This window comes from Pantherophis guttatus, chromosome 5 (genome assembly GCF_059756535.1).
Source record: "Pantherophis guttatus breed Tessera chromosome 5, ASM5975653v1, whole genome shotgun sequence".
NCBI lineage: Eukaryota > Metazoa > Chordata > Lepidosauria > Squamata > Colubridae > Pantherophis > Pantherophis guttatus.
In genome coordinates, this window is record NC_142067.1 from 48,589,713 (window position 1) to 48,607,783 (window position 18,071).

Sequence of the window (18,071 nt, forward strand, 5' to 3'; positions counted from 1 at the left end):
ACATGTTTTTTTTTTTAAAAAAATCATTTTAATGGTATACTATATTAATAACTAGGTTAATTGCTGTTGGGCCAATCAATTCTGTAATTGTAATTTGTTAAAGCTTTATCCTTAATGCCAAGGAATGATATTAGGAGGAGAAGGAATGATAATAGAGACAATAGTTCTTGTGGTAGTGGATTTATAACCATATATATAGTGGTTATATTCAAATGTACAGAATAATTTATGTTAAAAATGTCCAAAATTGACTCTGTATCTAGGTATACTAATTACATTAGTACAGTGAATGACTTGTAATTTACCAGACTTTTAAAAAATAATACCAAGTATTCTATGATATATAATCAGAAAAGTGTTCTTTAATAATATATTATTTTTAATTTGTATAATAAAATATATTTAAATAATTAAATGTTATCATTGCTTCATGTAAAGCATATTGGTAGATGGCATATGAATTTGTGATACATGGCATAAATATAAATATAGAAATGTAACAATCAATTCTACCAAAATTGTCATAAGCATAATATGTAACATAGGGCATATTTTACATATAGTCAGGTTGATAAAAGATTGAATTCTTTAGGGAATAATTTAAGTCCAATAGGCAAATCTTTTTTTTTCCTTGTGTCTACAGGATTTCCTTTTACTAATACTTACTTTATGCATTATGTGTATATTTCAAAGAATTTATAAAATAGGTATCGTGTAACAATTCTACAATAATCTTAACAATTTATTTTTTATACAAATAGAGTCCAGATGGTCGAATAGAAGTCAAAGGACAATATGGAAGATCATCACTACACATTAAAGATGTGACATTGACAGATTCCGGGAGATATGACTGTGAAGCTGCAAGTAGAATTGGAGGGCATCAAAAGAGCATGTATCTTGATATTGAATGTAAGTTAGGTTTTTTGTTTCCTCTAAATGTAATAACAAAGTACTTTACAGTTTGTGTTGTACAGGTAGTCCTTGACATACAACCACAATTGAGCCCAACATTTCTGTTGTTCGGTGAGATATTTATTAAGTGAATTTTGCTCCATTTTACCATCTTCCTTATTTATTTATTATTTAAATTTCTATACCACCCTTCTCCTTTCGGACTCAGGGCGGTGAACAGCCAAAAATAAAACATTTGTACACAAAAGTTAAAATAGTTTTAAAATAATTAAATAAAGTTTATCCCATAATTTAAAACATTTCAATTAAAATCAGTATTAATTTTAAAAACCAATATAAAATCAGGCCAGCCTGGATAACTGAAAGAAATAGGTTTTAAGGGCCCGACGAAAAGTCCGGAGGTCTGGGATCACTCGTATCTCTGGGCGTAGATTGTTCCAGAGGGTAGCGCCATCACAAAGAAGGCTCTCCCCCTGGGGGTCACCAGCCAACATAGTCTGGCTGACGGCACCCTGAGGAGGCCCTCTCTGTGGGAGTGAACTGGCCGGTGGGAGGCAATTGGTGGCAGAAGGTGGTCCCATAAGTACCCTGGCCCTAAGCCATGGAATGCTTTAAAAGTGATCACCAACACCTTGAAGCGCACCCGGAAGTCCACCGGAAGCCAATGCAGCTCGCGCAGGAGAGGAGTCACATGGGAGCGCCCCGTTGCTCCCATAATCCCCCGTGCGGCCTCATTCTGCACCAGTTGGAGCCTCTGGGTGCACCCCAAGGGGAGCCCCATGTAGAGAGCGTTACAATAGTCCAGACGAGAAGTGACGAGTGCTTGAGTGACCATGTGTAAGGCGTTCCGATCTAGAAAGGGGCGCAACTGGCGTATCAGGCGAACCTGATAGAAGTCCCCCCCTGGCCACGGCCATCATATGTTCTTCTAAAGACAGCCGTGCGTCCCGGAGGATGCCCAAGTTGCGGGCCCTTTCCGTGGGGGTGTTGTGGGCCCGCCCTCTGAGCCTGTCCCATCGGAGGAAGAAAGCTCCGAGCATGAGGAAGAGGAGTCAGCCAGGCCTCCCTCTCCAGGCCCCTCCCCTCTGGCATTGTCTCAGGTGCCGCGCGAGGGAGAGGAGATTAGCAGGGAGACAGGTGGCTCGGATCAGAGTGACGGAGAAACATCATTCCTGGACGCACGCCTCCGAAGGCATGATAAACGATTGCAGCAGCTCAGGAGGCATGCTAGGGATTAGAACTGAGTCACTGGACCACACCCCAGAGACTATATAATAGAGGGTGGTGGTCAGTGATCCTTGTGACGAACAAAACTAACCTTGGATAGTCACTAAAGCCTCGTTCAGAACTGCTGAGAGAAATATTTGTTGTTGTTGGACATTTGGAAGCTGAGTATTTATCTTTCTGTTTTTCTGTGAAAATAAAGGCACTTGGCAGACGGTGTGTCTATCGCTGCCAAGTTGGAGATAAAGAAACTGGGTGTGTTCCAAAGTGTTTCCTTAACCCTCGGCTGGCTGTGTTTGTGTGTGTGTGTGGACAGGGACAGATCAGAGGGCCAGTGATTCGCCCCAATAACCAGTGATGGTGCCAGCTGGCTATACCGGGACGCCGGCAGCTACAGCCACTCAGTCTTGGAAGGGTTGAGTCGAAGCCTGTTTCTCCCCATCCAGACCCGCACGGCCTCCATGCACTGGGACATCACTTCCAAGGCATCATTGGGATGGTCTGGGGTGGAGATGTACAGCTGAGTATCATCAGCGTACTGATGGAACTCCACCCCAAAACCACGGATGATCTCACCCAGCGGCTTCACATAAATGTTGAACAGGAGGGGCAAGAGGACCGACCCTTGTGGCACCCCACAAACAAGGCGCCTTGGGGTCGACCGCTGCCCCCCTGTAAACACAGATTGCGACCAGTCGGAGAGGTAGGAGGAGAACCACCGCAAAACGGTGCCCCCCACTCCCAGTCCTTCCAGACGGCGCAACATGATACCATGTCAATGGTATCAAAAGTCGCTGAGAGATCTAACAGGACCAGGATAGAGGAATAACCCCTACCCTGGGGCCTCCAGAGATCATCCACCAACGCGACCAATGCTGTTTCCGTGCCACAGTTCTTGTAATAGTTGTTAAGTGGATCACTGCAGTTGTTACATTAGTAACACAGTTGTTAAGTGAATCTGACTTTCATATTAACTTTGTTTGTCAGAAGATCACAAAAGGTGATCACATAACTCCAAGACATTGCAATGGTCATAAATATGAGTCATATGTCAAGCATCTGAATTTTGATCACGTGACCACAGGGATGCCACAATAGTCATAAGTGTGAGAAATGGTCATAAGTCTCATGTTTCAATGCCTTTGTAACTTTGAACAGTCAATAAACAAACTGTTGTAAGTCGACTATCTGTATTTATGGACTTACATTTAAACAGTTCTGTGACCAGTCACCAAAAGCTGTAGAAGCAAATGGGAGGCCTTTCTAATCCTAAAACAAAAATGCCATGATAAATTTTGTTTCAATAAGATTTTGTGCTTAAAACAAACAAGCAAACATTGTTGCTGTATTACCGGAGGTAGAGAAGCCGACATATGCCCACTCTCCCCTCCTCTCTTTGTGCTATTTTATCTTCTTTTAGCTATTTCCAGGAAGTTATGAAAAGAAACATATATTTTAAAGAAAAGCAGGCATCTCACTCAGACGATCCACACTTCCTTTTACTTTCCCACTTCTGTTGTGGCTGCCCCAGCTTCATAACAGCACTCAGTGTGCTTTCTCAGCTGTCCAGTTGAGAGGCTTCTTCCAACCAGCCAGGGAATTTGCAACTTCGCTGTGCTCACCAGTCTGTGCCTCTCTCGTTCACCGTCCGTATAGGATGGCTTTGGTCAAGAGACGGCTGCGATATCGACGATCCCTCGGGAGCCGTCAAAGAAAATGTTATTTTGCCACGACGCTAGCCATGCCCTCCTCAATCAAACAATGTTGAAGTAAAAATGGATGTTCTTTATTTTTTGAAAAAAAGTTGTGCCACAAAAATGTATCCTTTTTGCTGCTAAAATTCAGTGCCATTGTATGTACCAGGCTATGGATGGAAGAAAGCAGCTTATGGCTGTTGGGGCATTGGGTGGGTATCCTTGAATTAAAATCAATGTCCTTATTAATTAGCAAATAAAAGTACATACCAAAATGATGGTACAGCATTAGAGAGGATTTCTTAAAATATATATTTTAAACATACTGTATATATTAAAAACTTTCTTTCCCCCCTAAAACTATTAAATTCATACACATGTATATACTGTTAAGTCTTCGACTTACGACGAGCGTCCCTGATTGGCTAAGACGCACGGACTTGCCGGCGGGAGAATGTTGCCTTTCTATTGGTTGCTTGGTTTGACAGCTGTAGTATAAATAGCTGTCAAACCCGTTGTTTGCTGCTCTGTTTTCTCTCTACCTGTTCTGTTAGCAATAAACGTTTCTGTTTGACTTTACCTGGTCTTGCCTCAGTTAATGACCCCAGGGTTGCCCTCAGAGCACTGGCGACGAGGATGGGATACTGAGGACAGAGACAGGTGGTCAACAGCTGAAGTCACTAGCGCTAAGCCAAGGCGCTCAGCTGAGTCACTTCACGACGAGACGTCGTGTAGAGGAAATTCCTCTCAGAAACAGAGCCCATCTGTCTAAAGAATGGCACCTCCAACATTCGCCCCCTTCAATCAGGCTACAGAAACCTGGAAGTCGTATGAGGCACGGTTTGAATGTTTTCTGGAGGCAAACGACTACACGGGGCTGACCAGCAGCCGGAAAAGAGCGCACTTCTTAAATGCCTGTGGTCCCGAAATGTTTTCAGTCGCCATGGCCCTGCTAGCTCCGGTTCCAGTACAGTCGGTGCCATGGGAGGTACTGAGGGAAAAGCTCAAGCACCACTATGAGCCCACCCCTTTGCGCATCGCCCGCCGGTACGCTTTCAGGCAAATATTACAAGCTGAGGGAGAGTCCATTAACCATTATATCGCCTCCCTCAGAACTGCTGCTTTTAACTGTGAATTTGCCGATCTAGAAGACTCCCTCCTGGAGCAGTTCGTGTGCGGTGTGAGGGACCCGAGGGTGCAACGACACTTACTCTAGAGAAAAGATATCACCCTCGCAACTGCCATTGAAGAGGCGCAGGCTTGCGAGCTATCAAGTAAGTCCACTCTAGAGATCCGCAAGGCGCAACCCAGCGCCCCGTTAACAAGCCCAGCACCGTGCACTCAGAAGAACTAGACCCTGAGGTAGCCGAAGAAGAGGACGACGAAGTTAGCCGCCTTAAAACTGTCAAAGGACAGGGAAACCCCGCAAACAAAACCTTCGTGGGGCCTCCCTGTCAAGGGTGCGGAGAATTACACCCTAGAGTGGCTTGTCGCTTTAAGACCACCATCTGCCGCAGATGTGGTAAAAAAGGACACTTGGCACGGGTCTGCCGGGCCAATATACCTGGCACATCATCCAAGCCCCCCAGCAGACCATTCCAGAAAGGGCCAAAGCCGGGCGGTGACTGTTTTGCCATTTCCAGGGCCAACAACGTCCCTGCGAGGTCGGCCTGCCAAGAAAAAATCAGTCCCAACAAAAAAATTTACCTCACGGTAACCATTGAAGGAACCCCTTGCCGGATGGAGCTAGACACAGGGTCATCCAAATCTCTGATTTCCTGGGACACCCTGAAGCGGCTGACCCCAAAAATGCAAAAAAACGCCCTCCTGCCAAGCCAAGTTCGCCTCAGAGAATACCAAGGCAATGACATTCCCATCTTAGGTGGCGCCAATCTCCTTGTAGAACACAGAACCTTCACGGGCAAGCTACCCCTGCTCATCGTGAGAGATCCTCTGCCCAGCCTGCTTGGACTTGACTGGTTTGGCGCTCTGGGGCTGGGCATCACAGGCATCCATTCCACCACCCCACATGATTTTGAAGACATCCTGGCAGAATTCGCAGACGTCTTTAATGAAGAGTTAGGTAAATATAAGGGTTCACCCATCACCCTCAATTTAGACCCTAGAATTGCCCCTATTAGGCTTAAGCCTCGACGAGTGCCTTTTGCTCTCAAGCCATTAGTCGATAAAGAATTAGATAAACTCATAGCCCAGGGTGTCCTAGAGCCCACGGACCACGCCCCCTGGGAAACCCCTATTGTCATACCCATCAAACCTGACGGGTCAATCCGCATCTGCGCGGATTACAAAAATTCCGTCAATAAGGCACTCCAGGCCAATCCATATCCAGTGCCCGTGGTGCAACATTTATTGCACTCCCTGGGCAAGGGCTCCATTTTTGCCAAACTGGACATGGCACAGGCTTACCAACAGCTCCCCGTTGATTCGGCCACTGCTGCAGCGCAAACCATTGTCACACACAGGGGAGCATTCCTGTGCCATCGTCTCCAGTTTGGCATAAGCGTTGCCCCGGGCATCTTCCAGGGCCTTATGGAGCGACTCCTGCAGGGGCTGCCTGGAGTAGTTCCATACTTCGATGACGTCATCATCGCAGCTTCTAGCACAGCAGACCTTAAGGGGAAGCTAAGGACCGTCCTGCGCCGTTCCAAACGGCTGGCCTCAGGCTTAAGAAAGAAAAATGCAGGATTGGGGTATCCCAGGTAGAATTTTTAGGCTATCTAATTGATGCCTCCGGCATTCACCCCACACCATCTAAGATAGCTGCCATCAAAAGGGCCCCCACACCCACAAACAAAACTGACCTACAAGCCTTCCTTGGCCTCTTAAACCTCTACAGCTCTTTCCTTCCTCACAAGGCCACTGTTGCTGAGCCCCTTCACCATCTCTTAGACAAAAAGACCCCCTGGCGTTGGGGCACCCGAGAAGCCTCCTCCTTCTCAGCAGTCAAATCTCTTTTGACATCTGAGGCAGTCTTCGTTCAGTACACGGACAGCCTCCCCTTGATCTTAGTGGCAGACGCTTCCCACTTTGGCATTGGGGCTGTCCTCAGCCACGTCCTTCCTGATGGCACAGAAGCCCCAGTTGCCTTTTACTCCCGCACGCTCTCCTCCACAGAGCGTAATTATGGACAAATTGACAAGGAAGCCCTGGCCGCCGTGGCGGCCGTCAAGCGCTTCCACGAATATTTATATGGCCGTCCGTTCACTCTTGTGACGGATCACAAGCCCCTCCTAGGCATACTAGCTGGCAACATTGCAACACCCCAGGTTATCTCCCCCCGCATGTCTCGCTGGGTCGAATTTCTAGCTGCCTATTCTTACACCCTCATTTACCGTCCTGGCAAACACCTTGCCCACGCTGATGCTCTCAGCCGCTGCCCCCTCCCCATCTCTGTCTACGACCCCTCTCCTATTTCTCCTGTCCTTCTCATTGACTCTTTACATCTGCCAATCACTGCTGCCGACATTGCTGCCCGCTCTGCCAAGGACCCCATTGTCCGCAGAGTTTTAGACTGGGTGCGCAGGGGATGGCCACCAGGTAATGTGGGACCTGAGTTCAAACCCTACTATTTGAGGCAGCACGAACTATCTGTGCTGCGGGGGTGCCTGCTATGGGGCGATCGGGTTGTAGTGCCCGCCAAACTACAACAGCCAGTCCTAGAAGCCCTGCACGAAGGACAACCGGGCATAGGGAGAATGAAGTCCCTGGGATGCAGCTATGTCTGGTGGCCGAACTTTGACCACTCAGCCGCCCAGTGGGTTGCAGGGTGCCAACCCTGCCAACTCTCTAGACCAATGGCCCCCACTGCCCCAGTTAGGGAATGGGAAATGCCCAAGTCACCATGGTCAAGAATCCATGTGGACTTTGCCGGGCCCTACCATGGGCAGACTTTCCTAGTGGTGGTAGATGCCTATTCTAAGTGGGTAGAGATAGTCACCATGGCATCCACCACATCTGCTGCACTCATAAGAGCCCTACAAGGGCTATTTGCCACCCATGGGCTGCCAGACGTCATTGTCTCGGACAATGGCCCCCAGCTATCCTCCGCAACCTTCCAAGTGTACTTAGCAAGCCACGGGATTCGCCATGCCAGGGTGGCACCATTTTGCCCTGCCAGTAACGGGCTGGCAGAGAGGGCCGTGAGGTCAGCCAAAGAAACCCTATCACGTTACGGCCATGGGGATTGGCAAGAGAAACTGACTCGCTACCTGTTGGCACAACATGTAACTCCATGCCCCTCGACCAACAGGAGCCCCGCAGAACTTTTGATGGGTCGACGCCTTCGCACTGACCTCGACCGTCTGCACCCTTCCTACGCTCCAGATGCGCCCCCAGACTCCACTGGCGGTTACCGCAACTTCGTCGTGGGCAGCCCCATCTATGCCCAGAACTTTGGGGGCGAACCAAGGTGGCTTTCCGGGACTATCGAACAAGTCACTGGCCCCTACTCTTATCAAGTCCGGTTGCCCGATGGCCGGCTTTGGCATTGCCACATTAACCAACTAAGAGCTCGCTTAACGCCCAGGCCAGAAGACCCAGCCGACCTGGGAGACAACATAACAAGTCCAGTCCCTAACTACATACCCACATTCCCTGACTCAAACCCGCCTCCGGAACCAGCCTTACCATGCCAGCCGCCTCCCGAAGAAGTTGACGTCAGGGTGCCAGATGAGTCGCAGGGAGTTCCGCCGATCGCAGAGGCGCTTACAGCTCCTGCCGCTGCTGAACCCGTACTGCGCAGATCGACCCGGCCGCGCAGGCGCCCTGCCTACTTGGCCGACTACGCCTGTCCCATCCAGGAGGGAAGGGGTGTTAAGTCCTCGACTTACGACGAGCGTCCCTGATTGGCTAAGACGCACGGACTTGCCGGCGGGAGAATGTTGCCTTTCTATTGGTTGCTTGGTTTGACAGCTGTAGTATAAATAGCTGTCAAACCCGTTGTTTGCTGCTCTGTTTTCTCTCTACCTGTTCTGTTAGCAATAAACGTTTCTGTTTGACTTTACCTGGTCTCGCCTCAGTTAATGACCCCAGGGTTGCCCTCAGAGCATATACTGTTACATACCCTACTCTAACACTGTATATTCAGGCATACATAACCATATTTTGTATGAATTTCAATTTTCATATCCCCTTTTTTTTTGTATATTTCTTTGTAAAGGAATGTATAACTCTTAACAATAATTTGGTGTGATATTTCTCAACAGCGATAAGATTATTGCTGCTACGTTTATCACATTGCTCTCCAACAGAATTGCTTCCTGAATTGCTAGACCCCTTTGTTGTTTGGAAGTCAGTGGGAGTAAGGGAACTGTAGATGACTTTTTCCCAAATAGATTTTTGCAATCACTGATCCTGGCATATTCTTAGAGACAAAGTTGCAATACCTAGAATATCAGTCTGAAAAATCAAGAATGGATGTAACTGATCATAAGAACTCCTCTTTGGGGCTGCACTATAATGATAACTGTAGTCAAAAATTGTATTTATCAGCCAATGTTGGGCAGGGAGATTTAAATGTAAATGACTAGCATTTGTTACATATTTTGCTGATAAACTTACTTTATTTGTTCAGATTTGGATTCTAAATGGCTATGTCAAATTAAGATGATTGGGCAATATCTAACAATATTACCTGAGATCTGAGGAGTCTAATAAAGTGGATAACATGAGTTATGTAGCTGTAGGTCTTCAACTTGTAATTCTTATGTTTTATAGTTGTAGTGAAATATGCACTCTTTGTATATCTTAGGATTCCAAAAGCAAAAGTAGACTTTTAAATTAAAATGTAACAAACACACAAGTAAGGCAAAGGTTGGATGTCACGCACGCGCACACACACACACAGAGACACACATTTTCATACATAGATATAGTCTACTTTAATAATTCTATATTTAGAGCAGGCAGAAGAGCCAGTAGAAGCTGACTCTTCTACTTGTAGTTAAATGAGGCTTTGTGTTTCAAGACAATTTCATGTTGTTATAGCAGTACCAACATCTTGAATGAAAGGGTAAAGGGAAAGGGAAATTAATTCAATTCTTGTTATTCTGTTTGAAAGTGTCTTTGTATTAATATGTTAGAAAATTGATATTAGGAAGTTTCTTAATCATTATCAAGGACCTCTAGCTATGTATCTTTCAAAAGGTTGATGGCCTACTTTCTTAATGGAAGCTATTACATAATATGGCTGCAATTAAAAAAAAAAATCCTAAACCTTTGGAAGTACTGAGAATGAAGTAAGCAAGTTATATTAAATTAAGACTCTCAACTCTAAACATTTTAATGCCCACCAAAAAATTTATTCAGAAGGAAAAACAAAGGGAGACATAAAAAGTTACATACAGGTCATATATCAGGGATAGCAATACAGTAGCAATACAGTATATTCTTGGTTTCATATCTACCCTGAATGCTAGTTGACAAAGAAGTCCAATTAAGGGTAGTACTTTTTAAAACAGTATGCTTCACTAATCTTATAGTTTAAGTGAAGCATTCCTCCTTGGTGAATTAAAGTCATGCTGTTTTGAAAGCTATTTTGCCCTTTACCTCAAGAGCAATCCTCAATGAAGTTACAGAAGCCTTCCAAACGCTAGGATGCTTTAACATTTGAGGATACTAACACACTTTGTGAAATTCTTCATGTAAATTATTTGCACAATTCTACTATAAATATTATATTTAGGTAAATGCAAATCTTTTATCATACTACATACAATTATTAAAATAATCCAAGTAAAATACATTACTGAACTCTTGGCAAAAGGCTGACAACATTTTATAAGCCCTATAGAAAAGGTTTGGAAGGTGTCTTGCAAACCTGATCTGCAGGCTTTAAACTGAATCTTGCAAGGGAGGCAAACAAGAGACCGGAAATTAGTGTGAAACATAGTACTGAAAACAAAACTCAGAGAGCTATTTAGAGTATTGAGACACTTTTTGTCAATAATAATACAAAAAGTAAGAGTTTACAAATATTATACAAACTTTTTGAAAAATGAAAGATGAACCCAATGCTAGGAGGCAAATAATCTTGTTTGCAAAAATGGGGAAATTGAGTCAAAGTAATTACAGTTTGGTGAACTGATTTAATATTAGACAAAATATTAAACAGGGTAGCAATTTCTGAACATTAGAAAAGTATGTGTTGTTTGGCAGAAAACAGCAGGAATTAATTTATCAAAAATAAATGATGTCAAGCAAATGTGATACTTTTTGATAGAGTCACTAGTTAACAGTGGGAATGAAACAAGCACTTGGTGACAACTCGAGTGAAACAAAGCAGAAAACAATGTCCAAATGATGACTCTATTAGTATGTCATTAGATAGATGTATAGCCAGTAGAAGAGTGATATTCTTCTTATATCGGTATAAAAATTAAATAAATAAATAAATAAATAAATAAATAAATAAATAAATAAATATTCAACAAGTATGACATCAGTGGTTCTGTAACAAACTTGAGAGATGTGCTTGGTTGCACAACAAGGTTTTGTGAGATATCCATTGCTGTTCAACATATTTTAACTGACATTATATATGAAACAGACGGTGGTGAGTAGGAGAAGACAGCATCCCAAGTTTTGATAAGGTATAATAAGTGGGAGAAACTACCCAAATAATTTCAAAATTAAGTGATTATGATGAGAGAAACCTTATGGCAACAGTATAGTGAAAAACTATCCAAATGTCTTATAGATTATAACTGAAACATGATCTAGTTTAAAAACAGCAAATGCAATCATTGCTGTATTGACAGAAACATAAGATCAAAATCAATTAAAAAAATAACTGTTGTTCCTTTTTAGTCAATGTTGGTCAGATCATTCTAAGCATTTTGTACCCATCTTGGAGCTCTGCGTTTAAAAAGTATATTGGGAAATTTGAATATGTATCATTGAATAGAGATTTTGGGTTTGAGAACATCATTTTCAATTTTTCTTCTTCTTATATTGTTGTATAATTTCTTCTTATACTATTTTACATTTATGAGCAGATTGTTCTCTATGATTTTGTTCCCTTGAACAATACCAAATCCAAAAAATAGTGTTGGAGATAGGTGCATGGTTCTGCTCAGTAAAAATTTGATATCTGTAGACTAGCATTTCAAGTCTTATTTATTTATTTGAATCCCAACTTTATTATATTTACAAACAACTCAAGGCAGTGAACCCATTCAACACATTTTCCTCCTATTTTCCCACAACAACAATCTTGTGAAGTGGGTTGGACTGAGACAGAATAACTGCCACAAAATAACCCTGCTGGCTTTTATGGCCAAGATGGGACTTGAACTCATAATCTCCCTCTTTTTACCCTAGTGCCTTAATCACTAGGCCACATAGCTTTAGTCTCATATTGTCCTTCATATTTTATTAAGCTGAAATAAGAGTCTTGTCACCTTGATGACTGGAATCAGTAATGAACTGAGATGAAACAGTGCAATAATCTGAAGATAATTCAAACAAAATGGAAAGAATTTTCAGTGTCAGATGTAAATGCCTTATTCTATAATGTGTAAATAGTATATGAATGGGATATCAGGGGTTAACTTATCCTTCTATTCTTAATGTATTCATATTTCACCACTCCCTCATATAGCTCCACCCACTGTATATATAAGGAGCCACCTTCACCCTTTTCCTTGCTTCTATCTGTGAATATTCAGTGAATATAGAATGCCTATTGTAAATAAAAGAAAGTATATTTAAACCTTTAACTCTTACTATTATTATTGAGTCTGATCCTAAAAATATTGCAACAAGCTGGTAGCAGAGGATGGTTAATTGACTCAATAAAAACTTAAAAATGTCTAAGAAAGATAGGCCCAACACCAGGGCCTACAGCAAAGAAATAGAAACAGAACAAGAAATAATCAACGAATCCACAAACGCAATTTCGAGAGAATCCGAAGAATACATCACTGAAGACGAAGAAATAAGAGATGAAAATGATGACCAGGAAGAAATCGAAATAGAGAATAACGAACTCAGGTCAGAGATATTAAAACTATTAAAAAGCCAGAAGAATGATGAAAGCCTCATCGCGAACCTCCAAGAAATGCTAAAGAACAGCGGAGCAGCGAGAGAGAAAAACATCACTAATGAGAAATCTAAAGACACAAAAATAGTGAGTAATACGACTACAGAGAAAGTCATTACGAAGAAGAAAAAATGTGCTCCGGCGCGAAATTTTGAATGGCAGCCATCTTGGTTTCAACAGACCTCCGAGATGAGCGAAGCAGAGCCAATCAAAATGCTCAGTTCAAAATTTCTGGCGCGAAAAACGTTATCAGACAACGAAAATGAAAAAGAGGATTCAAACTCATCGGAAGAGTCAGAAACAGAAAGTGAAGATGACCCAACAAGATCCCAAGTAAAGTCAGCAATGAAAACGCTTTTTGCTGCATTTGGGCCAAAACTAAAAATTACCAAAGAGCCACCGAAGAAGCGAGCGAGCAAGCCGACACCTCAAGACCTGCCCGCTCCCATCCTGACTTCGAGAACGACGACGCCCGAACCCAGAGAGCCTTGTCGATTCCGTCCTACACCACAGACCGAAGCAAATGCCAACGCCCCCAAAAGAAAAAGAAAAGCAGCCGCCGTCGTCAGAACTCCCAAGGCCGAACCAGAGACCGACTCGTCTGAAGAGGAACGGAGCGAACAAGCCGCAATGGAGAGAACCTTCCACGACGACGCCGAAGAAGAAATGAACAACGCGCATGCGCGAAACTATGCAGATGGTCCGGGAAGACATGAACTGGCGAGAGAACCGCGCAGACTCGTTGCGAGCATCCCCATGCCGTTTTGCAATTTTCTACACTTGCGAGACCACGGACTACCTCAGGTTGTAAGTAATGGACAAAATAATGTGGGAAACTTACCCAGCGACTTCCCAAAACTAAGGGTTGATGGCATTAATTTGCAAGAATGGTATCAACAGCTCCAGGTTATATTTATGAAAGAAAATTTACTATTTTTTATCACTAGTCCCCCAAAAAGACTTTGGACTTTAAAAATAGATTGTTTACACCATAGGGCATTTTTCTTAATAATATCTAGTGTGTCTCCTGCAATGTATCATAGCATCAAACCAAACCTAACTGTTTCAGAAATTATTCAATGCATGTTTAATTTGTTTCACAGCGACAGTGTAGCCACCACCACAAGAATGTCTAAGGATTTCTTTTCATCTAGGGTGAAACCAGGGGTTTCTATAAGTGAGCATTTGATATCTTTAAACAAAATAAGAGCTGAACTGCATTTGAGGGGGGAGGTGATTTCAGACCAAACAATGAAAAGTGTTATTATCAATTCACTTGATTCATCATGGGATAGTTTTATGTCACATTTAGACACTATCAATCTAGGATATTTATCGATAGAAAGTCTATCCAACAAATTGATAGCAGAAGACAACTCAAGAAAAAATCGTACTAGCAATCACACAGAGCACAAACCTTTTAGGAAAGTAGCTTTCCAAGACAAATATAATGAAACACTTAAATGTCACAATTGTGGATCCAGGGAACACAATAGAAGAGATTGTCCCAAAATTTCAAAGGAAAGACATAGGTCAGAATATAGGAACAAATACAATTATAGACAGTCTTCCATAGATAAACATAGATATAGAAGCCCACCAAATTACAGAGAAAATAGAGGGGGCAGAGAAAATTCAAAGGATAGAAAATTTGGTTCACTGAATGGACTAAATAAACAAGACAACGCTAAAATACAACAAAATGAGAACAACAATTGGCTTATTGATTCTGGAGCAACTAATCACACCACTAATAACAAAAATATATTGTCTTCGTTTACAGAAGATAAATTTGTAATAAAGGTAGCTAACCAAGAAAAGGTTCAAGTATTAGGCAGAGGGAACGTAACCTTGCCTGGTCTAGGAAAAATAGAGGGGGTATTATTAATACCTGAAATACCTCATAACATACTAAGTGCCATAAAACTAAGTAGAGACTCTGACATTAATATAGTTTTCTCAAAGGGAAAAGCGACTTTAGAGAAAAATAAAATAAATGTAGGCACTGTGGTGATTAAGGGAGGACTACCTTATCTGATAACAAAGGAAGAATGGTTGCATAACATTGATTCAAATATAGAAGATTGTATTGAAGCAGATGATGAAAATATTAGCAACAGTGACAATGATGAATGTAAAATATCTCATGATCATGCAGATGCACACAAAGAAAAAAAACCAAAAATAGGTAAGCCAATTCATGATGAGTGTGCTCACATCTTACATAGGAAGTTAGGACATGCCAGTTTTCCTGTAGTGCAAAAAATGATTGAACACGCAGAAGGTGTCAAAATAAAAAATTGTGAAAACTATTTGGAATGCTCAGTATGTAAATCTACAAAACTAAAAACTAGTCCCAGGCCAAGAAAATCTACTAGAACAACCAACAAAATTTTTGACTTAGTACACATGGACCTAGTTGGCCCATTAACTCCATCAATCACTTATAGAAAACGTTACTTCCTGACAATAGTAGACGATTATAGCCGCTATGGGTTTGTTTACACATTAAAACACAAAGATGAAACCTTTCAAAAATTTAAGGAATTTTACAAACGCATAGAAACACAACACAATATCAGAATAAAACAAATTATGACAGATAGGGGATGTGAATTCATGTCCAAAGAATTCTCCCAATGGTTAAAGGATAGAGGAATGCTACATTACACGTCCAGTCCATTTTCTGCGTTCCAGAACGGGATTGTAGAGAGGAAAAATTCCACTTTACAAACCATGATTAGGTGCACATTGGAGGATGCTGGCTTAAGCAAACAATTTGGTCAGAAGCCTTACATTATTCAAATTACACACAAAATAGAACCTGGTCCAGTATTGTAAATAAGACACCATATGAAGTAATGTATAATAGGAAACCAAAATTAGCACACATGCACATATTTGGAGTCACTGCAGACGTACACATACCTAAACAGTTGAGAAGGAAGGGAGAAAACGTATCCAGAAGACTCAGATTTATGGGATATGAAACTGGCACCAAAGGGTACAGATTCATTGATAATAATAACAAATTTATAGTTTCCAGAACAGCTGTGTTCCATGAACAGGCCAACTGGTCTAAATTACATCTTAATGAAATATTTCCAAATAAATGCAAAGATACAAAATCTCATGAGGAAGGGACCATAGAAAAACAAAATATCAACAAATATAAAAGCAAAACCAAAACTTGGACAAATAGCCAACACAAAATAAAGACAGACACACTAACAAAAAAGGAAGCAAGATATTTGCATGATAACAATAGCAAACCTGAAAGAGCCATTAGGAACAACAGAAATCAAACACCAAATAAATACAGAGACTACATAATGCATATGGATGGTGAACCGATAACACCTAATACATATGAGGAAGTGTTAAAACTTCCTCATGAAGAAAAAGAAAAATGGGAACTTGCTATGAAGAAAGAGATGGAAAGTTTACAAGGATTAAATGTATTTACACCTGCAATTGCACCTAAAGATAAAACAATTATTGGTACCAGGTGGATATATAAAATTAAGAACTTAGAAGGAGGCAATACTCTATACAAAGCTAGATTAGTTGCACAAGGTTATGCACAGAAATACCCGGAGGACTATACTGAAACGTATTCCCCCACAGTAAGAACTGAGAGTGTCAAAACAGCTCTAGTGGTAGCATCAGCACTCAACCTTGATGTATTTCAATATGACATACAGACTGCGTATCTACACACGAAACTAGATAAGGAAATATATGTAAGAGCACCTCACAGTCAGTACACCAACAAAAATGAAATTTGGCTGTTAAACAAAAGTTTATACGGATTAAAACAATCAGGTAAAAGATGGTATGATTGTTTAGTAAAAGTACTTAAGACCATGGATTTCAATGCTACCACTGCTGATAACTGTTTCTTTGTTAAAAAGGGTGATGATTACACTGAATTTGTGTTGATTTATGTAGATGACATTTTGTATATAGGAAAACACAAAGAGAGAAGAGAAACTTTTGTAAATAAGTTAAATGAACATTTCTCGTTGAAATCTCTAGGTAAAGTGAACAAATATCTTGGTGTCCAAATTAATAAGACTAGAAAGGGATTCAAACTTACTCAGAGAGATAAGATTATAGAACTTTTAAATAAGTGCAATTTAAACAATGCCAAACCTTGTGATACTCCTATGCAAACTGATTTTCTTAGAAATACTGATGAATCTTCTCCTGAATTCAAAGATAACACATTTTATAGATCAATCATAGGTTCACTTCTTTACATATCTAATTGGACTAGACCAGATATCGCCTTACCACTCAATTTATTATCCAGACACGTCAGCAAACCAACAATGTATCACTGGGAAGCTGTTAAAAGGATTTTAAGATATCTGAAATGTACACTAGATTTTTGCTTAGTATTAGAACCTAGTGATAATAAAGAACCAAAGCTTGCATGTTACGCAGATGCGGACTGGGCTGGCGACACATCATGCAGAAAAAGTACATCTGGTTATATTTTTTTCTTGAATGACTGTCCAGTTTACTGGTATACTGGTAAACAAGAACTAGTAGCCACTTCAACGACAGAAGCGGAATATGTTTGTTTATCCAAAGCTGCAAATAACCTTGTATGGTTTAATGATTTAATTTCAGATGTTTGGAAAAAACCTGCTTTGCCTTTTGTTATGCATGAAGACAATAAAGCAGCCATTGAAATATCTAGATCCGACGCCATTGGACAAAGGTCCAGGCATATAGATATAAAATTTAAACATGTGAGACAATTATCTCAGGATGGATTTATTAAAGCAGTGCACTGTGATACTTCAGAACAATTAGCTGACATATTGACAAAGCCTTTACTTTCTAAACAGCACAAATATTTAACTTCTAAATTGTATGTCTTGTATTGTCCTGAATCTGAATGTAATTGGTGTTGTATAACGAATCGGCATTTAGAGGGGGATTTGTCAGATGTAAATGCCTTATTCTATAATGTGTAAATAGTATATGAATGGGATATCAGGGGTTAACTTATCCTTCTATTCTTAATGTATTCATATTTCACCACTCCCTCATATAGCTCCACCCACTGTATATATAAGGAGCCACCTTCACCCTTTTCCTTGCTTCTATCTGTGAATATTCAGTGAATATAGAATGCCTATTGTAAATAAAAGAAAGTATATTTA

The 18,071-nt window shown here is 41.4% G+C and overlaps 1 protein-coding gene across 4 annotated transcripts in view; it reads left to right on the forward strand.

Annotated features, from left to right (window-relative positions):
* The window catches only part of NCAM2 (neural cell adhesion molecule 2), a 196,892-nt gene that overhangs the window by 107,704 nt on the left and 71,117 nt on the right, over positions 1-18,071 (forward strand). For all 4 annotated transcript variants that reach the window (XM_034426183.3, XM_034426266.3, XM_034426347.3 and 1 more), the window contains exon 9: positions 762-912. In XM_034426183.3, the coding sequence (XP_034282074.2) occupies positions 762-912 (151 nt within the window). The remainder of the gene's footprint in view (positions 1-761; positions 913-18,071) is intronic.